Source organism: Phyllobates terribilis, unplaced genomic scaffold (genome assembly GCF_046119375.1).
Source record: "Phyllobates terribilis strain yellow unplaced genomic scaffold, ASM4611937v1 Scaffold_5__5_contigs__length_657084704, whole genome shotgun sequence".
Taxonomy (NCBI): Eukaryota; Metazoa; Chordata; class Amphibia; order Anura; family Dendrobatidae; genus Phyllobates; species Phyllobates terribilis.
The window spans coordinates 606,079,427-606,102,590 of NW_027362765.1; the positions used below are offsets into that span (position 1 = coordinate 606,079,427).

At 43.5% G+C, this 23,164-nt stretch overlaps 1 protein-coding gene across 1 annotated transcript in view; it reads right to left on the bottom strand.

The window, feature by feature from the left end:
* Window positions 1-23,164, bottom strand: part of LRMDA (leucine rich melanocyte differentiation associated) — a 1,575,514-nt gene that overhangs the window by 653,384 nt on the left and 898,966 nt on the right. Inside the window, exon 5 of the mRNA XM_073681467.1 lies at window positions 13,335-13,461. Within this exon, the coding sequence (XP_073537568.1) occupies window positions 13,335-13,461 (127 nt within the window). The remainder of the gene's footprint in view (window positions 1-13,334; window positions 13,462-23,164) is intronic.

Sequence of the window (23,164 nt, forward strand, 5' to 3'; positions counted from 1 at the left end):
AGACCGGTCCCCGAAACTAGTGGAGGCAGGAAACGACCCTCAGCTAGAAACAGGAGGCTGTGACATTTTATGTGGCGCAGCCCCTCGCTACACCCGCTAGGAAGGCACCACATAGGGTCAGGGAAACTGGCGCCAAGTTTACCAAGAGGAGGCCCAAGGAAGACGGACAGAAGGGTTGGTAAGAAAGACCAGACAAAGGACACACAAAGGGGATCCTGTGAAGCACTCCAAAGTTATCTGGGAGTTGTCTGAGCCCCTCACCTGGTGAGCACAGTACGACGTGGGCAGCCGTTACCTGCAGACGTGGTCTGGATAATAAGAACTGTGAGTAAAGGCCCTGGACTGCATCACTGACTCCGTGTCATTACTGCTGCTGCCCTGCACCATCACCCCCATCCTCCACATACACTGCCCTGAGGCTATACTCCTCCCGTGGGGAGTTATGCTACGCTCTGCTGCACCCACAACACCAGCCTCAGCGGTCTGCCCTGGAGCGGCGGTTCACTCTGACCGCAATCCACGGGTGGCGTAGTCGGACATTTAAACATCAAAACCACATAAATAGTTCCGCCACTGGTTTGACCGCCCTGAGCCACGGAACCGGGTTGCCACCACGGAGACTACAACCACCAGCATCCACCAAAAAGGGTCCGGCTCCGGGTGTCCCAAGGCCGAGGGGGCGCGTCAGAACATTTTCATCACCTTTCACAATCACCAATGGGACAAGGCAGGGATGTTCTCTGTCCCCTCTCTTATACATCCTAGTGACGGAGCACCTGCTCTCATCAATTCGCCATAACCCCAATATTAGGTGTATTGAGGTGGGAGGCACCGAGTACAAGTGCTCTCTATTTGCTGATGATGTCCTAGTATATATCACTCAATCACATATATCCATCCATGCTGTTATGGCTGAAATAGATCACTTTGTTACATGGTCAAATTTTAAAATCAATGCAGCGAAGTCTGAGGCCCTCGATGTCTCCCTCCCCAAATCCATATAGGATTCCATCCAGTCCAACTTTCCCTTTGCCTGGCCCTCACAGGGTATCAAATACTTAGGAATTCCTATTCATAGAGACCTCTCCCATCTATGTTATCTTAATTTTGGGCCCTTTATTGAACAACTCCATACAGACCACGGTTGGCAAGTTAGAACTGTAAGATTCACTACGTGAACCACTGGTGTTTTGTGGAAAAAGCACATGTACACTGTGTTCCAAATTATTATGCAAAAAGTGTTTAGGAGTGATAAGGGAAGAATTTGTTTGTTTGTCAGTTAAACTCATTGATGGTGATGTGTGTCAGGGCTCTTTATATCACTGTAAGCAATTGCAGACACCTGTGCTAATTAGTTTGGCAGGTGTGTCCAATGAAAGGCAAGACTACTTAAGAAGGCTGTCTCACATTATTAAGCAGCCTACATTTTCTGCCAAAATGGGAAAGAAAAAGGATGTGTCGGCTGCTGAGAAGCAACAAATTGTGGAGTGTTTAGGTCAAGGCATGACTACAATCAACATTGTGCGATGATCAGGATGAAGTGTCTTGGCAATCAAGAAGTATGTAGCTGATTCACAGTACACACGTGTGCGTGCTGATAAGGGCAAATTGAGGACTCTTTCCTACAGGCAATTACGTCAGGTTGAAAGAGCAGCGGCAAAAAAGTCTTGTCATAGCAGCAGACAAGTTTTTGAAGCTGCTGGTGCCTCCAACGTCCCCCGAACAACAAGATGCAGGGTCCTTCAGAGGTTTGCAGCTGTGCATACGCCATCCTGTTGACCTCCTCTATCCACTTCACACAAGCAGAAACGGCTCCAGTGGGCCAAACATTACATGAAGACTGATTTCAAAACTGTTTTGTTCACGGATGAGTGCCGTGCAGCGCTCGATGGTCCAGATGGATGGAGTGGAGGATGGCTGGTTGATGGACACCCCACGCAAACACGGCTACAGCGCCAACAAGGAGGAGGTGGAGTAATGTTTTGGGCTGGAATCATGGGGAGAGAGATTGTCGGCCCCTTTAGGATCCCTGAAGGCGCTAAAGATGAACTCCATAATGTATGTGGATTTTCTCAAACAGCACTTCCTGCCATGGTTCAAGAAGAAGAACCGTGTATTTCACAGCAAGATCATTTTTCTGCATGATAATGCACCATCTCATGCTGCACATAAAACATCTGCATCTCTGGCTGATATGGGCATAAAAGGGGACAAACTTATGGTGTGACCCCCATGCTCCCCTGACCTCTACCCCATTCAGAACCTTTGGAGCATCATTAAAAGGAGTGTCTATGATGGCGGGAGGCAGTTCACATCTAAGCAACAGCTCTGGGAGGGTATTCTGTCCTCATGCAAAACAATTGAAGCAGAAACCATCCAAAACCTGACAAATTCAATGGACGAGAGAGTTCAGAAGCTCCTTTCGAATAAGGGGTCCTATGTGAAAATGTAACATCACCTAGAATAAAGTTTTGAGTTGAAAACTGTTTGATTTCAGTTTCTAACAACCTGCTAATGCTTATAATTTCAAAAATGACCATTTTTTTGGTCTTTATTAAAATGAAAAGGTTGATCGAAAAGTTTGGGGGATCTAAGAGTGTGGCAACACAGTAGTCATGATTACTTCGAATTCTGACAATATGAGGGTCATGCTGCAGGTAGTGCAGCAAGAAGGCACTTATGTGTCTTGCGCATCTCGGAGCCCCAAAATTATTTTCCGGGCTAGATGCAGCTAAAAATTATTATTAATTTTAAATCTGGTGAAGCTTTAGTATAGATGGCCTAATAGGATCAGTGCTGCACACTGCTACAAAGCCCAAATTATTTTCCAGTCAAGATATAGATAAACATGATTAGTAATTTTAAATCTGGTGGAGCTTATTATAGATGGCCTAATAGAATCAGTGCTGCACACTGCTACAAAGCCCAAATTATTTTCCAGCCAAGATACAGATAAACATGATTAGTAATTTGAAAGCTTAAAACGGTTGGTAGGGTGATTTTAACCAATCATCAAGCTTTTACTCTCCCCAGGATGACACAGGGGTAGAAAAGTCGTTTCGGATCCATGATTTGTTCATCTTTATGAACGTGAGTCTGTCTACATTATCAGTGGAGAGCCGCGTGCGCTTATCTGTCAGCACACCACCAGCAGCGCTGAACACACGTTCAGACAGAACGCTGGCTGCGGGGCATGACAAGATCTCCAAGGCGTAAGTGGCTAGCTCCGGCCATTTATCCAGATTGGAAGCCCAAAAAGAGCAAGGGTCCAGTGACACAGTCGTGGCTTCAATGTTTACTTGGAGATACTCCTGTACCATCGTCTCTAGGCGTTGACTATGTGTCAGACTTCTTGTCTCCTGTGGCCTTGCAAAGGATGGGCTAAAAAAGTGGTGAAATGATTCCGCAAAATTGATGTTACCAGCAGATACTGTGGTTCTGTTACGGTTTGAGTGCTGAACACTTGACGGTCCCACGGTTGGCAAGTTGGAACTGTGAGATTCACTACGTGCACCACTGGTATTTTGTGGAAAAGCACATGTAAGATTCTGCAACAGTCTCTGCTGATACTCCTGCATGCGTGCATCCCTTTCTATGGCAGGAATAATTTCTGCAAATTTACTTTTGTACCGAGGATCTAACAGTGTGGCAACCCAGTAGTCAGGATTATTTCTAATTCTCACAATTCGAGGGTCATGTTGCAGGTAGTGCAGCAAGAAGGCACTCATGTGTGTTGCGCATCCAGGAGCACCAAGTCCCTGTTGTGTTGGTGGCGAGGTAACAATCATGCTTCCTTCCTCTGTCCTCTCCCCCCAACCTCGCACAACAGAAATGTGATCAAGGTCTCCCTCATCTGATGAGTCTTCCATCAGTTCATCCTCCACTTCTTCCTGGGCTCCTGCACCTTCCTCACTAGTTTGGCTGCTACCATGCGCCCTGGAAAACCATCTCCCCCACCCTCACATGCCTGCCGCCTTGGTGCTGCCGACCGTCTGGACCTTGCAGATGTTAGCCCTTCCGCATACAACTCCTCCTCCTCTACTTCCTCCACCTCCTCTTGTGCCACCACCTGACTCCGAATTCTGTTTAACATGTGCTCCAGCATGTAAATCACCGGAATAGTCATGCTGATAATGGCATCGTCAGCACTAAACATCTTCGTCGCCATTTCAAAACTGTGCAGAAGGGTGCATAGGTCCCTGATCTGAGACCACTCCTCCAGCGTGATTTGCCCCACCTCTGGATCTCGTTGGCCCAGGCTATACGTCAGAACGTATTGCACCAGGGCTTGTCGGTGCTGCCACAGTCGCTGCAACATGTGCAGAGTTGAATTCCACCGGGTAGGCACATCGCATTTTAGCCGGTGAAGTGGCAGGCCCAACGACTTCTGTAGAGATGTAAGTCGCTGAGCTGCGGGATGCGAACGGCGAAAGTGAGCACACAGCGACCGTGCCCTCTGCAGAAGGCCATCTAGTCTGGGATAGTGGGCTAAAAATTGCTGGACAACCAGGTTCAACACGTGAGCCATACAAGGCACGTGTGTGACATTGCCCCGGCGAAGGGCCGCACCCAGGTTTGCAGCATTGTCGCACACGGCCTTCCCTGGTTTCAGGTCCAGTGGAGACAACCATTCATGAAATTGGTTCTCCAGAGCTGACCACAACTCCTCAGCTGTGTGACTCACATTTCCCAGACATTTCAATGTAAAAACCACCTGATGACGTTGAGCCCTACTGCCAGCATAGTAAGGAGGTGTGCAGGATCCCTTCTGCGCAGTTAGAAAGCTTGTGGCATGACCAGACAGGCTTTGGGTGCAGGTGGAAGACCGAGAGGAGATTGAGGAGGCAGAAGCAGTGGAGGAACTTTGACATAAAGAGGATTGACGCACAACTCGTGGGGACGGCAAGACTTGGACAGCAGCCCCTTGTCCTGCTGTCACCATAGTTACCCAGTGCCCAGTCAGTGACATGTAACGCCCCTGTCCATGCCTACTCGTCCAAGTGTCTGTGGTGAAATGCACCCTGTCACACACAGAGTTTCTCAAAGAAGCGGTGATGTTGTGTGCGACATGCTGGTGGAGCGCAGGCACACCTTTCTTTGAGAAGTAGTGCCGACTGGGCATCTGGTACTGGGGCACTGCGACGGACATAAGGTCTCGAAAATCCTCTGTGTCCACCAGGCGGAAAGGCAGCATTTCTGTAGCCAAGAACTTGCAGATGGTGAAATTCAACCTCTTAGCTTTCTCATGGCTAGGAGGAAATGGTCTTTTACTTGTCCACATCTGAGGGACCGAGGGCTGGCTATTGTGCTTAGACGGGGTTGATAAGGGTGTCCCCGGCAAACTGCCGGTCTGTGAGGAAGATGCAGGCGGACATGTTAGGCTGCCTTGATCCAAAGGTGGTGCTATCGATGTCGGACAGCGCTCAACACCAGCTGGTGTTACCACCTCCAAAGAAAATGATGACCTGCCAATCACGCTGGCTGTTGCGGGTAAAGAGGTGGCAGGTCTGCGCCCCAAAACAGGTGTGACTGCTGTCCCCCCAGTCACAGAGGATGAAGAGGCCGCGGATGCACAAGATATGGCAGACGGTGGTTGGCCCGGCCGGCTAGGCCGCATTGTAGCACACTGAGCTTCCCACTGCAACTTATGCTTCATGTCCATGTGCCGGTTCATGCATGAAGTACTCAAACTATGTATTTTTTGGCCTCTACTTAGCTTTTGCTGACAAATGTTACAGATAACACGAGTTGGGTCATCTTTATTGATCTGAAAAAATGCCCAGGCTATGCAAGGCTTAGCACCCATGCGACCTGAAGAGCCACCACGACTTGTGGTGAGAGGCAGAGTTGTGTTTGAGGATGCAGTTGTTGACGTGCTTCCAGTACTACGTCTCTGTCCAGGAAGGCGCAACCTGACCTCGTCGTCACTAGCATCTTCCTCCACCTCCTCTGCTGACCTCATCTCTTGGCTGACTGTGGGTTGACAGTAAGTGGGATCTCCAACCTCATCATCATCACCCTGTGCGTTATCACACCCGTCGTCCTCAGAGCCAACCTGTTCCTGCCCTGACAAAAAACTAAAGTTGTCGCTCCAATCAGGTATTTGAGTCTTATCATCGTCTTCCTCATTGTCTCCACCAACAGGAGTTACAGTTTGGGAATGAGGGACTACATTATGGTCAGAACCTTCTGCGTCTGGTCCTGGATCTGACTCAAAGATTCTGGGCATCAGTGCAGATCATTTCCTCGTCTGGATTCACAGAAGCGCTGGAGTCGACCTCTGATTCCCAGGCTATAGTATGAGTAAACAGCTCTGCAGACTCAACCATCTGTTCTACCTCATACTCAGACGGGCAGCTGGAGATTTGGGAGCTGTGAGGAAGCAAGTGCGATTGGGGTGACACCTTTGAGGACTGGAGTATTTGTGATGTTGAAGTTGATGTGGAGGAGAGCCCACTTAAAGGAGCACTTGATATCTGTTGAAGCACCTGCTGTTTTTGTGCCTCATCTGGAATTTGTAGCGATTGGCGTGGCCGTAAGAAAGGGATCTTATCACATTGTCCGCTAAAAGAAGTAGACATTTTAGTTTGGCTGGAAGATGGTCTTTCTTCTGCAGATGTTACTGTTGCTTTAACACCTACCCCACGGACACAACCTTTTTTCCCCTTCCCAACACGCCTATTCCCCTTTCCACCAGCAGCAGGCCTTTTTCCACTCATTTTGGTGGTTAACTAATTCACAACTCTGGAGTTGTTTGCACAAAAAAACAATGGATGGGAACCGAGCAGAGCTGAGTGGCCAAACTGTGGTATTAGGCCAAAACTATTGGCTGGGTTAGATGCAGAAAAAAATTATATTCAATTTGCAACCTGATGGAGGTCAGTATAGATGGACTAATAGAGAAAGTCCCACACACTGCTAGAAGGCCAAATATTTTTTCAGAGGTACATGCAGAAAAAAATATATTCAGTTTGCAACCTGATGGAGGTCTGTATAGATGGATTAATAGAACAAGTCCCACACACAGCTAGAAGCCCAATATTTTTTCAGAGGTAGATGCAGAAAAAAATATATTCAGTTTGCAACCTGATGGAGGTCAGTATAGATGGACTAATACAACAAGTCCCACACACAGCTAGAAGCCCAATATTTTTTCAGAGGTAGATGCAGAAAAAAATATATTCAGTTTGCAACCTGATGGAGGTCTATATAGATGGATTAATAGAACAAGTCCCACACACAGCTAGAAGCCCAATATTTTTTCAGAGGTAGATGCAGAAAAAAATATATTCAGTTTGCAACCTGATGGAGGTCAGTATAGATGGACTAATACAACAAGTCCCACACACAGCTAGAAGCCCAATATTTTTTCAGAGGTAGATGCAGAAAAAAATATATTCAGTTTGCAACCTGATGGAGGTCTGTATAGATGGACTAATACAACAAGTCCCACACACAGCTAGAAGCCCAATATTTTTTCAGAGGTAGATGCAGAAAAAAATATATTCAGTTTGCAACCTGATGGAGGTCAGTATAGATGGACTAATACAACAAGTCCCACACACAGCTAGAAGCCCAATATTTTTTCAGAGGTAGATGCAGAAAAAAATTATATTCAATTTGCAACCTGATGGAGGTCAGTATAGATGGACTAATAGAATGATGCTATGCCCAAAAGATTTTACTTCACTAGGTGCAGTAAAAAAAATGGTATTCTATACACAGGTGGTATATCTTGCAACACAGATAGGCTACTCCACTGACTAACACACTCTGCAATAGGCCAAAAAGGATTAGCTTTGCTAGATTCAGCCAAATGCTGTGAAAAAAACTTGCACAGCACTGGCACAGACCTGCCTGGCAAAAACTGATAGGAACTGATGTAACCTAGTCCTGAAAAGGACTCCAATTACAATTCGTCTTTACTCCCACAATCTATCTATTTAAGAGCACAGACCTGCCTGATAAAAGTCGTAGGAAATGCTGTAACCTAGTCCTTAAAAGGACTGCAATCACAACTATTCCCTACTCCCAAGCTATCTGTAGATTTGTGCGAAAATTGGCTTGAAATTAACAAGGTATAGCGCACACAGCAACAGCGGTGCCGTCTAACACGCAGCTGCAGCAGTGAGAAAATGGTGGCGACGGGGAAAATGGCTTGGTCTTATAGGGCAAGGACATGTGACATACACTGCCAATGACACATGCCCTTGCTTGTGTGAAAAAAAGCACTTCGCTCCGTGTGTGCGCTGCTGATAGGCTGACAGATTGCACCTCCCCACTGTAAATGCGGGAAAGAGAAAAAAAAAATGGAGATCTTCATTGTTCCTGCAGAGATCCATCCCCTGCCCCTCCCCCCACCCCGCTGTACACTCAAACTGCGTATTAACATTAATTTTCATCATTACTGAGAAAAAATCCAGTTATGATTTTGGTGCACGAACAGTTATCGAACATAACCTCGAACAGCCGAATTTTTCTCAAATTGTTCGTGTTCGCCGAACGGCTCGAACACCGCCCAAAACAGCTCGAATTTGAGATTGGCGAACAGTTCGAGTAGAACAACGCTCATCTCTACTAACGAGCCTTGTCACATGACTTAGGATAAAAGCCAAAACCAAAGTTTTATTGATAGAAAGTCTTCTTGCTTTTTTCCTGTTTCTTTTACTAGCTGCACTTGTAATTATACACTGAATACACCAGACTTGTCTAGTGACCTGGGATAAAACCAGTTAAAACCCCTTGTATAATCTGATTTTAAGACTTTTCAGATCAGGGCGAGTAAATAAGACGGTGACTTTTTCCCCAGTTGGAGCATTATTCATTGTGAGCCAGCCACCGGCCATCTGGAGAACTCAACAATCCACTGCACATAGAGACACAGCTGGAAAGCTCAGTAATTCATTCTGTAGCTTTGATTTTTTAACTCCAGACTTTATTGCAAGTTTTATGAATATCCTCACTTGAGCACAGGTGAATGACTCAATCATTCCGACAGGTCAACCTGTCCTAATGACAGATGTAACTGTGTTCAATCAGAGGGGTACTTAAGAAATGGCTGAAAATTAAAGTGGATGTGTGGAAATAACATAGCTCAGTAGCTTCTGACAGTGTAGGGGCGCACAGCTGTCAATCAGTGACTTATTCTTTGTAGACTCATCACTTCACTCCGTACAGCAAGGAAATACCTTCCATCAGAGTCAGAAGTAGTACATGGCTTTCCTGACCTATTTGCTGTAACTCCATCAACCTTCAGTTGGTAAAACATGTGCACAAATTAAAATTTACATTTAATTTAAATAATTTCTTTTGAGAAAAGAAACAAAAGGTCTGAAGTTTAGTAAATGCAAAGAAGGGTTGTGGTATATGAGTATAAAAAGAGACAAAATAAGGAGAACAATAGTGACATGATATATTTTAAGTTCTGTAAATTTATGGTATTCTTCCTATCCCCTTTGTGGCCTTATGCTATCACTTGTAAGTAAACTGAAACACATATAAAAACAGCGGGGCAGGTTTATTGTTACTGCCTGCACCTTAGCTTTAAAACCAGGCCAGCAAGGCGAGAAGCATTGTTCATATACTGCAAAACCAAGGTGGCCCTATAGTGGGTGGAGAGGTATCATTCTCTCCATAGGACTACCAGTATTTTCTGGCCTCTGGCAGGTGGGGGGACTTATTATAGATTTTCCACCAAGAATCAGAAGCCCAGCTGCTTCAAAGTACTATGCAAGACTCTAGCAATGGCTGACAACCCTGGCATGGCGTACAGTTGAACCTGAACATCCGCTTGGTGTCAGCTTTCATTTTGCTTTAGTTGCGTCAAATATGACATCACATAAATCTTATGATTAGGATCACCAAAAGTTCCTGACAACATGCCTGTACCAGCTATGAATCGAAATCGGCCAGGCATGCATGCTAATGACATCAACGGGTTACAGAAACCTCAAAATATTCTCAGTAGAAGTCTTCCATAGCTCAATTTCAATGGAAAATGAATGTGCTTGTCCAACCACATACCATTCATGGTTTCTATTGGCACCTGTCCATACTCATGATTAATGGGGGTCAGAAGGTCCCAGGTAGTCATTTATGACATGTTTATTAGGCATTTCAAAGCTTATCTGCAAAATATCATATTAACGCATATTAATGCCAATAATGCTGGGGCTCAAACCCAGTATAACCAGTTAATTTAGACATAATACCGTAATGGTAATTAACTATATCCACTCCATTACAAATGGCTGCAGAATGGAAAGTGTTAAAACATACTGTCTTGTCTCAACAGTGCACAGGGGAACAATGAAAATGTCTTTGCAGCCTTTTGCTGTCTAATTGCCATTAGTGACAATTACAGGGATCCGTACAGAAATTAACATGAGAGCAAGCACTAATTGTGGTGTATTTTCTACCCTATTGATGGCCCCCTGCCTGCTGTTGGAAAATGTACCAACAGAAATCAACGCGAAAGCAAAACAAAACATCTCATTATAACCTACCCTTCCATCAGTGGCTGACCCAGGCTAAAGACATAGCTTTACATAATGATTATCTGCGATAAAACCCTCCTGTGTTTGGCAGAAATACAAATATTTGTGGCACCATACTCTGCTTGCTAAAAAAAACAACAACTTTATTCCGTGGATATGTGTTAACAAGAATGTCAGAATTGTGGCTTCTTGTAAGTGCACTTGCATATCCATTCATTATTAATAATAAATCATGTAACGGTGTGTTTTCTCTACTCAAACAACGTCTACACTCTTGGCTTGGGAACCATAGTAAGGTTACAACCTCAATTTAACAAAGCATTAATTAAAATTACCAGCAATTAGGGAAGAACTACAGTGCACAACATGTATGTACAGAATATCAGTGACTGAGATGGAAAATCAGCACAAAAAAATAATAATTTATTCAGTTCATGTCCTGGCTGCATACTTCTAAGTGTTCTGAAATTGTACCTTTCAGATTTTTCTGTTGACAAGTTATACCTCAGCTAACCATTAATTGGTATGACATTGGGGCATGTTTTTATTAATTAATAATAAAAATGGATGATCACATTTTGTTCAAAGTTATATGTCATACAGAAAAATACTACTATCTCTTTAAGAGGATCTTTCACCATTTTTTACAAGCTACACTGACCACATCACGATAAAGCGGCTGAAGATCCGACTAAAACGTATGTTTTATTTTTTATTTCTCCTCTCCATTAAAGAGATATTCGCTTGTAAAGATTATATGCTAATTTTCACTATAACCAAGGGGGTGTTAAAAGAATTTCTTCTCTGGTGGGGGCCAGGTTACTTTATCCCCTGCATATCATTGCCCAGTCATAAGAAGGAGGTGAAATAAAGAGGAGAAAAAAAAGCAAATGCCCCTTGACAAGCCTAGAATAGGCTTTCTCTGTTATATGGTAAGCATGGTTTGTCAACCAAGGTCACACGGATTTCCCATTCATTTGAGTTATATAGATTGCAATTCCCAATTCCTCAAATAAGCCGTGTATGTTATAGCAATTCACAAAGCCACTGTCACTTCTAAAGTATTGCAGAAGTGCACTTTCTCTGGATCGAAAGTAGGATACCTTTGCTCCTTTTTTAAGCAAGTTTTCTCATGCAGTCTTGATGCTTGGAGTTCTGAAGCCTTTTTTGATAGTGTCAAATCTCGTGCCAATTCATTCAACTCATGCTGGTCAAATCCCTTGTGAAATAAGACATCTTCAATTTCAAAATCTTAATCATTTCTGTCATTTTGTTCTTCACCATAATGCTATTCTTGAAAAGAGGGTAGTTCAAGGAAACCTGGCACTGGGATTTCAGCTGAATGAGGCACTGGATGTATAGCTGATGGTAGACTAGGATAGTCGATTTTACATGAATTTTTCTTGTTATATCCTGAAGTTTTCACTTTACAAAAGTAACAGTCACTGAAATAATCTCTTGGCTCTCGCCAAACCATAGGTATACCAAATGGCATCTTATCACATGTTCCCTTTGTCCACATTCGTAAACTCTCGACACACTGCTTACACACCTTATGAGGGGCCCAAGATGCATCTTGATCACCAAGTTTTACTTTGAAATATGCAAAATGAACTTGCTTGATAAATGTGCTGATGTTCGTCCTATGACTGGGAATGGTGAAACAGATATAATAGGAGCCAGGGCTGTTTAGGCACTTACAACGAGAAATAGGAGAGACAGACATCATATGAAAAAAAGGAAATAAGTGCGTAAATTAAAAAATAAATTCCGCTAACACTTTGTATACAGACTTTCGGAATACGTTTCAATATATAGAGCGGCACACAACCTCTCGCCACATTGTCTCACGTGTAACTGAATAACCTAGACAAATAACAACCTGTTGCCGGTCGCCAATGTCATCCTTCACCCCTCCCCACTCCAGAGCGGTTCGCACTCGGCCAATAGGAGAGCACTAGTGCTATCTTTGATAGGAGTAATCGTATTAAGATATGCGGAAGAGAAAAAGCGACGTGATAGAAGAAAACTAACCACAGTTTTGAAATCGGCATGACTATTTTAGTCTAAATCAGAAGAAAAATTTAACTCAACAAAATTTATGTTCAAAATTGTTCCCCAGTGAATTATTTACTTCTTCCTAACCATAGAGAAATTCCCCCATAGGAAGTTTTTTTAGGGAGTAGAAGAGTAATAGTATCAGGTAAACAGAGGTCATGAATGGGTAAAGTCAAAAAGGTCTGGGGAGGAAAAATCTGAGACAGTCGAGATTATTTGAGGCTTGGAAAAGGAAACATGGGCTAAAAAAGTTGTCACAAATCCCAGATTTCATGGAATCTAAGTGGTTAACATTAAGGATGTTAGTGTCTAGTTTGTTGATGAACAAGTGATCTGGGTAAGAATGTTTTTCCAAAAATTATTTGGTTGCCACATATACAGTATGTAGGTAGGTAGATAGTACTGCGAGGAGGTGACTGTAGAAGAAGGTGGGGGCCGATATACTTAAACCAAATGCAAAGAAAATTTGGAAAAATCCACCAATTCCTCAGAATCAGGAATATAAAATAACAATATAAAAGAGCACGAGGATAAAAAGTCAAAAGCTGCATCCTATGCTGCTATGTCCAAAGCACTGGTCTCATCCTCTTTTACGTGACAATACACAATTGTATCGAATTATAAGGAACTATGTTAATAGTTATAAGAATAGAGAGATCAGGCCCCCAGATTTAGGAGCTTAAAGAATATTGAAGTTCACAGTTGCTCCCAGTAAAAATATCTAGTGTGTATAATTACTATACTGTAAAAAAAAATCATTCGTTCATAAGCAAATCTCACCTTATTTTCTTTCGGCTTCACAACTTTCATAAAGGCTCCCCTGGAACTTGCTACCTCACGCTCCTTGATTGTCACTTTCCTGGTATCCAAAAACTTGAGATTAGGAAGTTTGTTCAGGACAAAGTACCTACAGAAAACAGCGATAGATGAACATTTGTCATTGTGATTGCTGGCTTTGTGAGCCACATCCATCTTTCAGTACAATGAATGTATGTCAGGCTGCCTCCATTCCTGCGCCTGAGTTATTTAGTAGATGTCTTGATCCATGTGTAACTAAATAATTCCATTGTAAAATTATTAAGTAGATTCATTTTCATGTGAAAAACTTTTCAAAATGATTTTCCAGTACAGGTCATTTATGGCAGCAGAAATGTTGTGTACGCGCAGTGAGAGAAGTGAGACAAGAGGGTAAACTAGGCTGCCATACAGCATATAACATCAGGCTTCCGGAACCCTGGCCAAGCTGCAAATTTTTCTTGGAGAAGCCATGACCAGCTAGACATTTTCTTTACAGTGCTCAACCAGAAATTTTCTGTACAGGTTGTTCATTAAATGCATGAATGACTCAAGTCCACCAAAGTGTGGATTACTCTTAAAAAGCAGCTCTCCTTTCTGCCCCAAGGGGTTACAAAACAGGACCTTCTATGATATCCAAATGTATGAGACAACCCCTCTAAAAAGAATCTGTGATTTTCAAAAATAACACTATAAGGCGGAGTTCACACGATGCGTTTTTAATGCGTTTCCGCGGCGTTTTTGCAGTTGCGTAAACGCCGTGGAAACGCATTAAAAACGCATGGTAGAAAGGCAGCAATGTTCCCCAATTGAAATCCGCATGTGCTGTGCCCATGATGCGGATTTTTCCGCAGCGTAAACGCTGCGCTCAAAAATCCGCAGTATGTCAATTAATTTTGCGTAAACGCGGCGTTTTCGCCGCCATTGACTTGCATTAGAACGTGCCAATTCCGCAAGACTGCATTTGTACTTGCGTTATTGGCGCGTTCTAATGTGCGGATGGTACCCGGGTGTGGAGGAGAGGAGAGTCTCATCCACACCCAGGTACCATTAAAAAAGCTGTAAAAAAAGAATAAAATAAAAAATAAATGTATATTTACCTTCTGTCGGCCCGCACACCGCTCCTGCTTGGTTCCCGGCACTTTGCAGTGAGTTGAAGGACCTGCGCTGACGTCAGAGTCATGTGACGGGTCACGTGACGCTGACGTCGGCAGGTCTTTCAATTCAAAGTTGCCGGCGAGGGAGAACGGATTGAGCAGGACAGCGCGGGCAATCAGAGGGTAAAGTATACATTTATTTTTTACCACTCTCTCGGGTCTCACTATATAACTCCATGCCGGTTGCATGGATTTATATAGTGTGACCTAGTTGTCAAGCACTTTCCAAGTGATGCTAAAATCGCCTGGAAAGCGCTTGTCAATCTGCATGCGGAAACGCATGTGAATCCACATGTGAATCCGCATGTATTCTGCAGGAAAAACGCATGCACAATCTGCATGCGTTTTTTCTGCCAGGGAGATGCAGAAATGATGCAGAAATTTTCTGCTTCATTTCTGCATCGTGTGCACATACCCAAAAAGTCACAACTCCCAACAATATAATTGCTATCTTTAAACTAAAGCTTGGTTTATACCAGCCGACCGGAGGCATTAACCGACTGCCAATTGGCAACATAATTGCCAGGCGGTGGATGTTTAATAGAATGTTTAAACAGGCATATTGTTCTTCAGATGTACCCAGAACAATCAGTAATAAATTGTTCTTTTCGACTGGCTCCCATTGTTCTTGGTCACATGGGTCCTATTTACACAAGATGATGTGATGTGTTCCCGAGAATAAGGCTTCTCTGGCAGCAGCTTATCTCAGGGAGAACAAAATCATCGGCAGTACAAAATTGTAATTGTAATCTTCTCATTACCCCCAGAAGAAGGCACAGCGCCGAAACGCGCGTAGGGGTTACGATACCTGGGCTGACGTTTCTGACCACTATACATGTGAGTAACATTACTTCGTGTACCTTCTCTATGCTAAATGGTGACTGTCCCTTTTGCATCTAGCTATGCATTGTGCACTTTAGTGGCTGTTTGGAGCCTTTCTGATAGTCCTTATACTATTAGTTGGGTTATGGTATATGTTTGACATATCCATATTTGCATATGTCCCATTCTAGCGATTACTTATAATATTTTTGTACAATATGTTTTGCTCAGCCCTTGGTATCTTTTTATAGCTTACCACTAATGTATTTGTGTCATTATGTCTATTAAATATGTCATTTTTTAACTTTGTATTGACAATAAACTTTGTACTTTTATGTATTACCACGTTCTTTTACGTCATTTGCTTTATATGAACTATTACTAGAGACGTTGAACAGATTTGGATCGGCTGATATGTGACCTGGGTGGTCAAACATGTTTGCTTAACAAAATTGTACATGCTGCATCCTTCGCTCCCCCAACATCATCTGTCGAAGCAAAGTCAGGAAGCCCTCAAACACTTTATACTATAAGCCAATTCCGCCAATGTTGGTGGGTTCGTTTGACGTTATTCTAATGTGTATGGGGGCATTATGCCAGCAGATTGCCACTGCTCTGCATTATAATGCTTCCTGGACTCCTAATGTCAGAGAAAATGCATAGCGGACTCCTAGATGTTTCATTAGCATAACGAATGCAGGTTTTTATGCCAGATTACTGCATGGGAGTGAAAATGAGGTCAGAGATAAGAATTACTTTGTTGGAATCTGTGTTTCTTCAGCTACTCATGAATTATAGTAACAGATTCCCTTTAAGGTGCATTTTCACCTTAAATTTACTTCACAAGTGGCAGCCATTACAGTTACTCTATTCATTGTCATAACATGTCCTACAAATCCTGTAAGACAAAACTACTGTGTTGGAGTAACAGGGATATTTATGTACAAGCCCTGTGAAATTCTCCATAGACACAGTTGTATGGAACTTCTATAAATGGGTCAACAGTGGCAAAGGCGCCAGTAGACACACAGACAAGGTTGTCATCACTGGCGGCATATGGATCATGGCACAGGACGAAAGGAGGATTCAGCCAAGCTCTTTGATTTGGGAGACAGAGAACAAAGAAAGATGAAAGCTTCTGTCTGCTCAAGACTCTGGGGAATTCTGTAGTTTCCAAAGGTGAAGCATGAAGAGCTGGCAAGTGATAACCTGCGTCTGAATGGCTAAAAGGTGCTGTCTGTCTGTTCATTAGACACTTCAGTGTTTAACCTGTGCGGCTGCTTAGGTTCAAAAGGATTTATAGTAACTTGTTTGCATTGTGTTAGAGGTTTGAGGTTCAGACAACAACCCAAAAAGTAAAAGTGCACAAAAGTGAACTCAACTGGTTGTGATAAAGCCTGGAATTACCTAATAGAAAACCCTTGTTTTGTCTTAAACATAAGCTGCACTGCTAAGGTGGAAGATGGTTTGGGGACAACTAGCAAGCTTCTTTTCTGTACTTGTAAGCTAATAATGTCATTACAGGAACAGAGACAACATGGGTTTTTTGATTTCTGCTGGGGTTCACAAGGGTCACAGGCAGGACATAAAAGAAGGGTGATATAGGTCGTTGTCATGCCTAGACCCTGGAACTAGGTGAGCCTAAAAGGTCCCTTTGTCCCATAGTATTAAACCTGACACATGATAAATGGGGGTCATGTTACAAGTGTTGAGCTTCAAGTTATACCTTGGCCACAGATATCATTTTTCTTGTGACATTCTTGGTTGCATGGCACTTAATTCCTGCTCTTATGCAAATCTTTTAGTTTTATGTTCTGTGTTTTCTTTACTTTACAGTTACATGAGAACTAAACAAATATGGCGCATTGTGCTGTAGCCAGACATTTTCTTGAGTAAAGGAACACAAAGGAGTAAAGGAAAAGTTGCAGGCACAGGCAAGCACTACCTTTGTTTCCTAAGGTTCCGTAATGATGCATTTAATAATAGTGAATATGACCTAAATGCAGTCTGTGCAGCAGAGGAGACAGTCATCCAAATCACTGGTCACAATAACTTTTTTTTATGCAAAAGGTGTCAGTTTTAAATATTATTTTACTTCTGATACGGATACTAAAAACCCCTCAGTCTGTAGCTCTAGTAACTGCAAGCCATTGTGACAAATCGATCTAACTTTATAAGTTATCGGACGAGAAGGTTTGTCGTTTGAAAAAAGGTTCCACTATTACTGGTAGGAAGTATGGACATACCCATACCAGGGGTTGTCTCACTAAACCCAACTGAATATATGTGGAGTCCGGCTACCAAAATCCCAAGTAACCGGATAACATTGCTGGGAGAAGTGTTACCAGTGACTTGGCATACATCCATATAATAGCTACTAAATAGGTCATATGGAGGGTGGTATGAGGCGCCCCCTGGGCCATGGGGTACCTGGTGCCGGGCCGGTAAATGCTGGGGGTTGTAGTCACTGTGGCGGTGACCCGGTCCGTGACCCAGGGCTGTCAATCCAAGGGGAATTTATATGTATAGGTGTTAATGTCCGACTACGCCACCTGTGGAATGCGGCCAATGGAGACCGCCGCTGCGGAACAGTCCTCTGAAGCTGGTGGTTTTGCAGCCAGGGTGGTATAACTCCCCACAGGAAGAGTTAGCTTCAGGGCAGTGTGTGGATGATGGTGGTTGTGCAGGGTGTCAGTAATAGCCACAGAGTCAGCATAGTGCAGTCCCAGGGTCTTTACTGATGACAATTAGACAAGCCTGGACTGGAGTACTGGCTAGAAGTAAGAGTCCAGTCAGCCTGGAAGCAAACATAGAGTCCTCCTTGCCAGATGGAGTTGTAGGCCTGCCCTTCTCACTATACTCTTTGGCTTTACTGATTGTAGCTGTGTTGTAGCCCACGTCCCTGAGTGTGATGTTCTGTGCTCACCCATATGGCTGGCAGCCCGGGCCTTGTGCATGCGTCGCTCCTCCATGGCGGTGCTGGTCCCTCTGTGCTGCTGAGCCTCCGGGCGTCTGATGGGGCCAGGAGACCTGCAATCTCTTGCCCTACGGCATCTGCTGCTGGGCCTTCAGTGCCCCACAGCCTCGGACTCCAGTGTCCGGTCCTCTGTGTATTTCAGCTAGGACGAGCTTCCTCAGCTCCAGTCCCTAGCTCCTCTCTCCTCGATGTCCTAAACTCAACTCCTGACACTCAGACTAACTAACCCCGCCCCCAGATCCCAGTTGCCAAGGGCAGGGGACTCCCCTTGCTGGTCTGGAGCCAGGAATGTGTTGCATGTGTAGTGTACTTGACTAAAAGGACCCCTGCTTGCTTCCAGGCATGGCAGTACCTCTTTTGAAGGAGGCAATACCACTGTAGCAACCGGATCCCTGGGGTGCCACAGGTACTCTTAGGCTATTTTCACCGTGGCATCATTATTTTACAATGACTCATATCAAAGATCCATCATCATCTGTCGTGATCTCTTCTGTTTCTTCATTGTGTTGTAATGGATCAGTCCAGTTTCTCTCAATATAAACTAGATATAGTACTGCATCATACTAATTCCAGATTGCAGATGGAAGGCATAAGGCTAATTTTACACATCAGTTTTGTTTTTGTTTTTTCTGTGAAGAAAAACTGACCCTTTTTTCAATGTGCTGCATCCAACTATGACGCATGATTCAGTTTTTACAATCCCTGTTGTATTGGCTTTTCTCATATGCAGAAAAAAATCTTAGCGTCTCCTATCCATTTAACAGTAAAATATGGACACAACACTAATGACGACTGTCAGCAATTTGTCATTTTCAAGGTGCCACTCACATGATTTGGCAAGTATGATAGGCCCCTTTTCACCAGCAGGCAAAAGACATATAAGGCGCCAAAATATCCAGAGGTGAAATCTCTTGACGGTGTGTTAAGGCCCCACTGTCTAGTGCTTACTAATTTTTTTATCCATTTAGTTTATATCTAAGATTCTCAGGCAAAATCCCTGTTCACACGTTCAGTATTTTGGTCAGTATTTTACATCAGTATTTGTAAGTCAAAACAAGGAATGGGTGAAAAACGCAGAAGTGGTGACATGTTTCTATTGTACCTTTCCTATGATTGTCACACTCCTGATTTTGGCTTACAAATACTGACCAAATACTGATTGTGTGAATGTGGCCTAAGTGTATGTCTTCAGTATAGTGTCAGGAGCATTCCCTGACATGCTGTATACTTTAACGTTCCCACCAGCCGTCATTCACCATAGAGAGACTAAAAGCATGTTCTTTTAACCTCTGTCTGGCTCGTATATGTCTACATATTGTTTAACTGTATAGGGAATAGTGCCCACTGTCCTTTCCTGTACAGGCAGCAACTGAATGAAAACTTTTTTATTTTTCTTACAATGGGTCCATATAATGAATGGATGGTTAGGCATTGATCCTGACTAAGAGTATGTGTTGGCAGCAGATTCATATCTGTACCATCTAGTCATTCAACAGTGTATATATATTTATTGAGGAACAAAGATAACAGCTTACAACAGGTAGTTCTTATAGCTTAGGTCGTCTTATAGACACCTCTCCATTACTAACCTGGGCTTCATGTCAACTGCCAGTAGATATACGGATGAATAGATATAAATATGTCAATGAGATATATAATCAGTGCTTTGTGTTTGTAGCTTACTGTACATGTAATTTATTAATAAATGATTAAACTTCAGAAAAAAATGGTGTGGGATCCCCCTAAATTTTATTAACCAGCATAGGGAAAGCTGGGGCTGATGTTTATAGCCTCGGAAGAGGGTAATACTCATGGACCTTCCCAGGCTATTAATATCAGCTCACAGCTGTATACTTAGCTTTTACATAATCTGGTTCTGTACTTGACAAGGCTACATACACCTGTTTTCTGCTAGACCAAGAAATTGAACTTTCTTCAAGCTTGAACAAATAGCCGCTTGTCGATTTAAAATCACTTAGGTCACCGGCCCAGTCTGAATTCACATAGCCTGTGAGTTTCAGACATCCTGTTGCAGATATCATTAAATTTATGTCTCGAGTCTCTTTCAAATATGGAAGAACTCTCTTAACAGCATTCCAGTCATTTTGACGTGGTTTTTCTACATATCGGTAGAGAATTCCAATTGTTGCTGCAATATCCTGTCTGTGTTGCGCATTGTTAGGTAACAGATCATTTTTTCTTTCCAACTTTAAGTAGGATGGTTCCATTGGGGTTGATATACCTTTGGCTTCTGACATTCCAGACTGATTCAGAATGGAGTTGATTTTTGTACTTTGGTTTAGAAGAAAGCTTCCATCTTCTTCTATTTACACATTGATTGCTAGATATGTCACATTTCCATGGTCTTCAGTTTAAAAATGCAGATTCAGAATTTTAGTCATCTTTGCAATCAGTTTCCTCTTGATGAACCATAATGACATCGCCCATATATAAGAGAATATAAATCCACTTTCCGTCTGTAAAAACACGGATCTTCTTGACGTTTTAACTCCTTTTTCCAATAAGACTTTGCTCATTTTGGTGTTCCATGGTCTTGCCGATTACTTAAGACCATAGAGAGATTTTTTTAGTTTGCAAATGAGATTCTCTTCCCCCTCTTTGATATAACCCTCAGGTTGAGTCATGTGCAAGTCTTCTTCAATGTCACCATTTAAAAAGACAGTTTTGATGTCCAAACGTGTAACAAACATCTTTTGTACAGCAGCTATTGCCATTAGTCCTGAATGTGGTCTGCTTAGCAACTTGAGAAAATATGGCATCATATTTCTGAGAATATCCTTTTGCAACTAATCTTACTTTAAATCTGTGAACCTTGCCTTCAGAGTCATACTTAGTCTTAAAAACCCATTTACATTTGATTGCTTTCTAGCCTTGTGGTAGTTTATTAAGTTTCCAAATTTGAAGTCTATGAAGGGATTTCATTTCTTCATTAGTAGCATTAATCCACTTGAGTATTTCATGGACAGGTAGTTGTTGCATCTCATCCCGTGAATGTGGCTCTGACAAAGTAGTATTTTGACAAAGTAGGATAGACGCTTAGCTGGTATACCCTTTTGTTTGATCTCGACAATCTCCTGACTTGAGGTTCACCTGATTTTTCTGTTGCTTCTTCAGTGGTTGAAGAACCTAACCAAACTTCTACATCCATTTTCTTGTTATTTTGAAATTGTGACTACCATTGCTGTTGTTTCAGCTGGACTACTGGTATGATATCATGAAACTTGAGCGATACGAAGTTTTCATCACTCATTACATCGCTGTGTTACACCACTGCCTGCTTCCCTGCATGGTTTACTTTCCCCCCCATGCAGAGACACCAACATAATCACCACCCCAGGTCATGCAGTGAGCTCCTTGTCCTCTGCTTACTGTGTACACTGGGTATGTTTCCTGGCAGCATGCTTAGGGCGCATGCACATGCTCTTCCTGTTTCTTAAAGAGACAGTGCGCATGCTCTTAATGTGTCCTCAGCCAATTGCTGGAAGGCACTTAGTATTTAAGGCACCTGTAAGATGGGAATGTTTGGACAGTGTTGCAGTATCGGACTCCGGCCACAAGAGGTCTCTGTTGCCTCTGAAAGGGACTCTATGGTGGACTTGATGGTGCTTTAGTCAGTGGAAGCAGGAAGTAGACAGAGCAGGTCAATCATGTGGGATCCTGAAGCTCTGTGTGTGCCGTGTGCTGGGAGCTGAGCAGAACTTTGAGGAAAGGTGCAACTTTGCCTGTGACTCCTGCCAGAGAGGAAGAATTACTTTGGGGGGACGACTACGGTTGGATTCAGAGTTGGATTCCTGCAAGGCATCTGCTATGATGTGAATGTGTCACGGGTGTGTCAGAAGTGACAGAGAGTCACCCTTCAGTTGGTTGCAGGAGATCTCTTCATTTGGCATTACAGACACCTTCTTAGAGGCTGTCTCTCTAGGACCCAGCGGCTACCTTCCTCTTGCTAATTAACACCTTGGCCTTGGTTTTTAAATACCTGCTGTCTGCTAGAGGGAGATGCCGGCGATACTCACATTACCCCTTGTGAAGGCTCGGAGTAAGTGCATTACTTCATCCTCTCTGGAGCTATGAGGACGGGTGTTCATCTCTCTGAAGTCGACTAAAAGCTAAGCAATCTTCCCTTGTTTGCTCCCCCTTGTTGTCTTTAGTTGTCAGTAGGGATCGACTAGCGCTCATCCCCCTCCCTTCCCTAGCCAGGGCCAAATGCCAGGGAAAGACAGGGCAAGCTTCACGTGCGGCGATTGGTGAAGAACCAATATAGGGACATTAGTGGAGACAGGGTGATATTAGACCAGCCTAGGAGGTCTCCACTCCCCCCCTCTCCCTAGAGTCTGGGCTCCTTTTCCCTCTTCCCTTTGTGTTGAACTAAGTCTTTCCCACACCTTGCATGACAGAATGGCCTTCTGCTAGCCTGTCAGGCTAAAACTGCACTCCTGTGACAAGCCCAGGATCCACTCCTCGGTCTCCCAGATTGGACGATCAGGCAGCCTCTTCAGTGATCAGTTAACGGCTGGTAAGTCCTGAGCTCAGGCCCCACCACAGGGATCCCGATGGGAGCGTGCAGGCAGACTTTAGAGAGAGTTTGGTACCAAACATAGTTTCTCAGTTAGAGACATTGTTTGCTAATAGGGCTGTGTGAACCATAGCTAGATACTCCCCTCAGTAGGTGAGCTTGTGTACAGATAGCATAACAGAATTGTAATCTTATAGAATTGTTAAATTTGTGAATCTCTGCACTGCACCACTGCGGGGGCTGTCTCTTGCACTCATCTAATTACATCCTTGCTCGGGGTAACTCCCGCTTACACAATTAGGCGAAACCACAGGTCAGATAA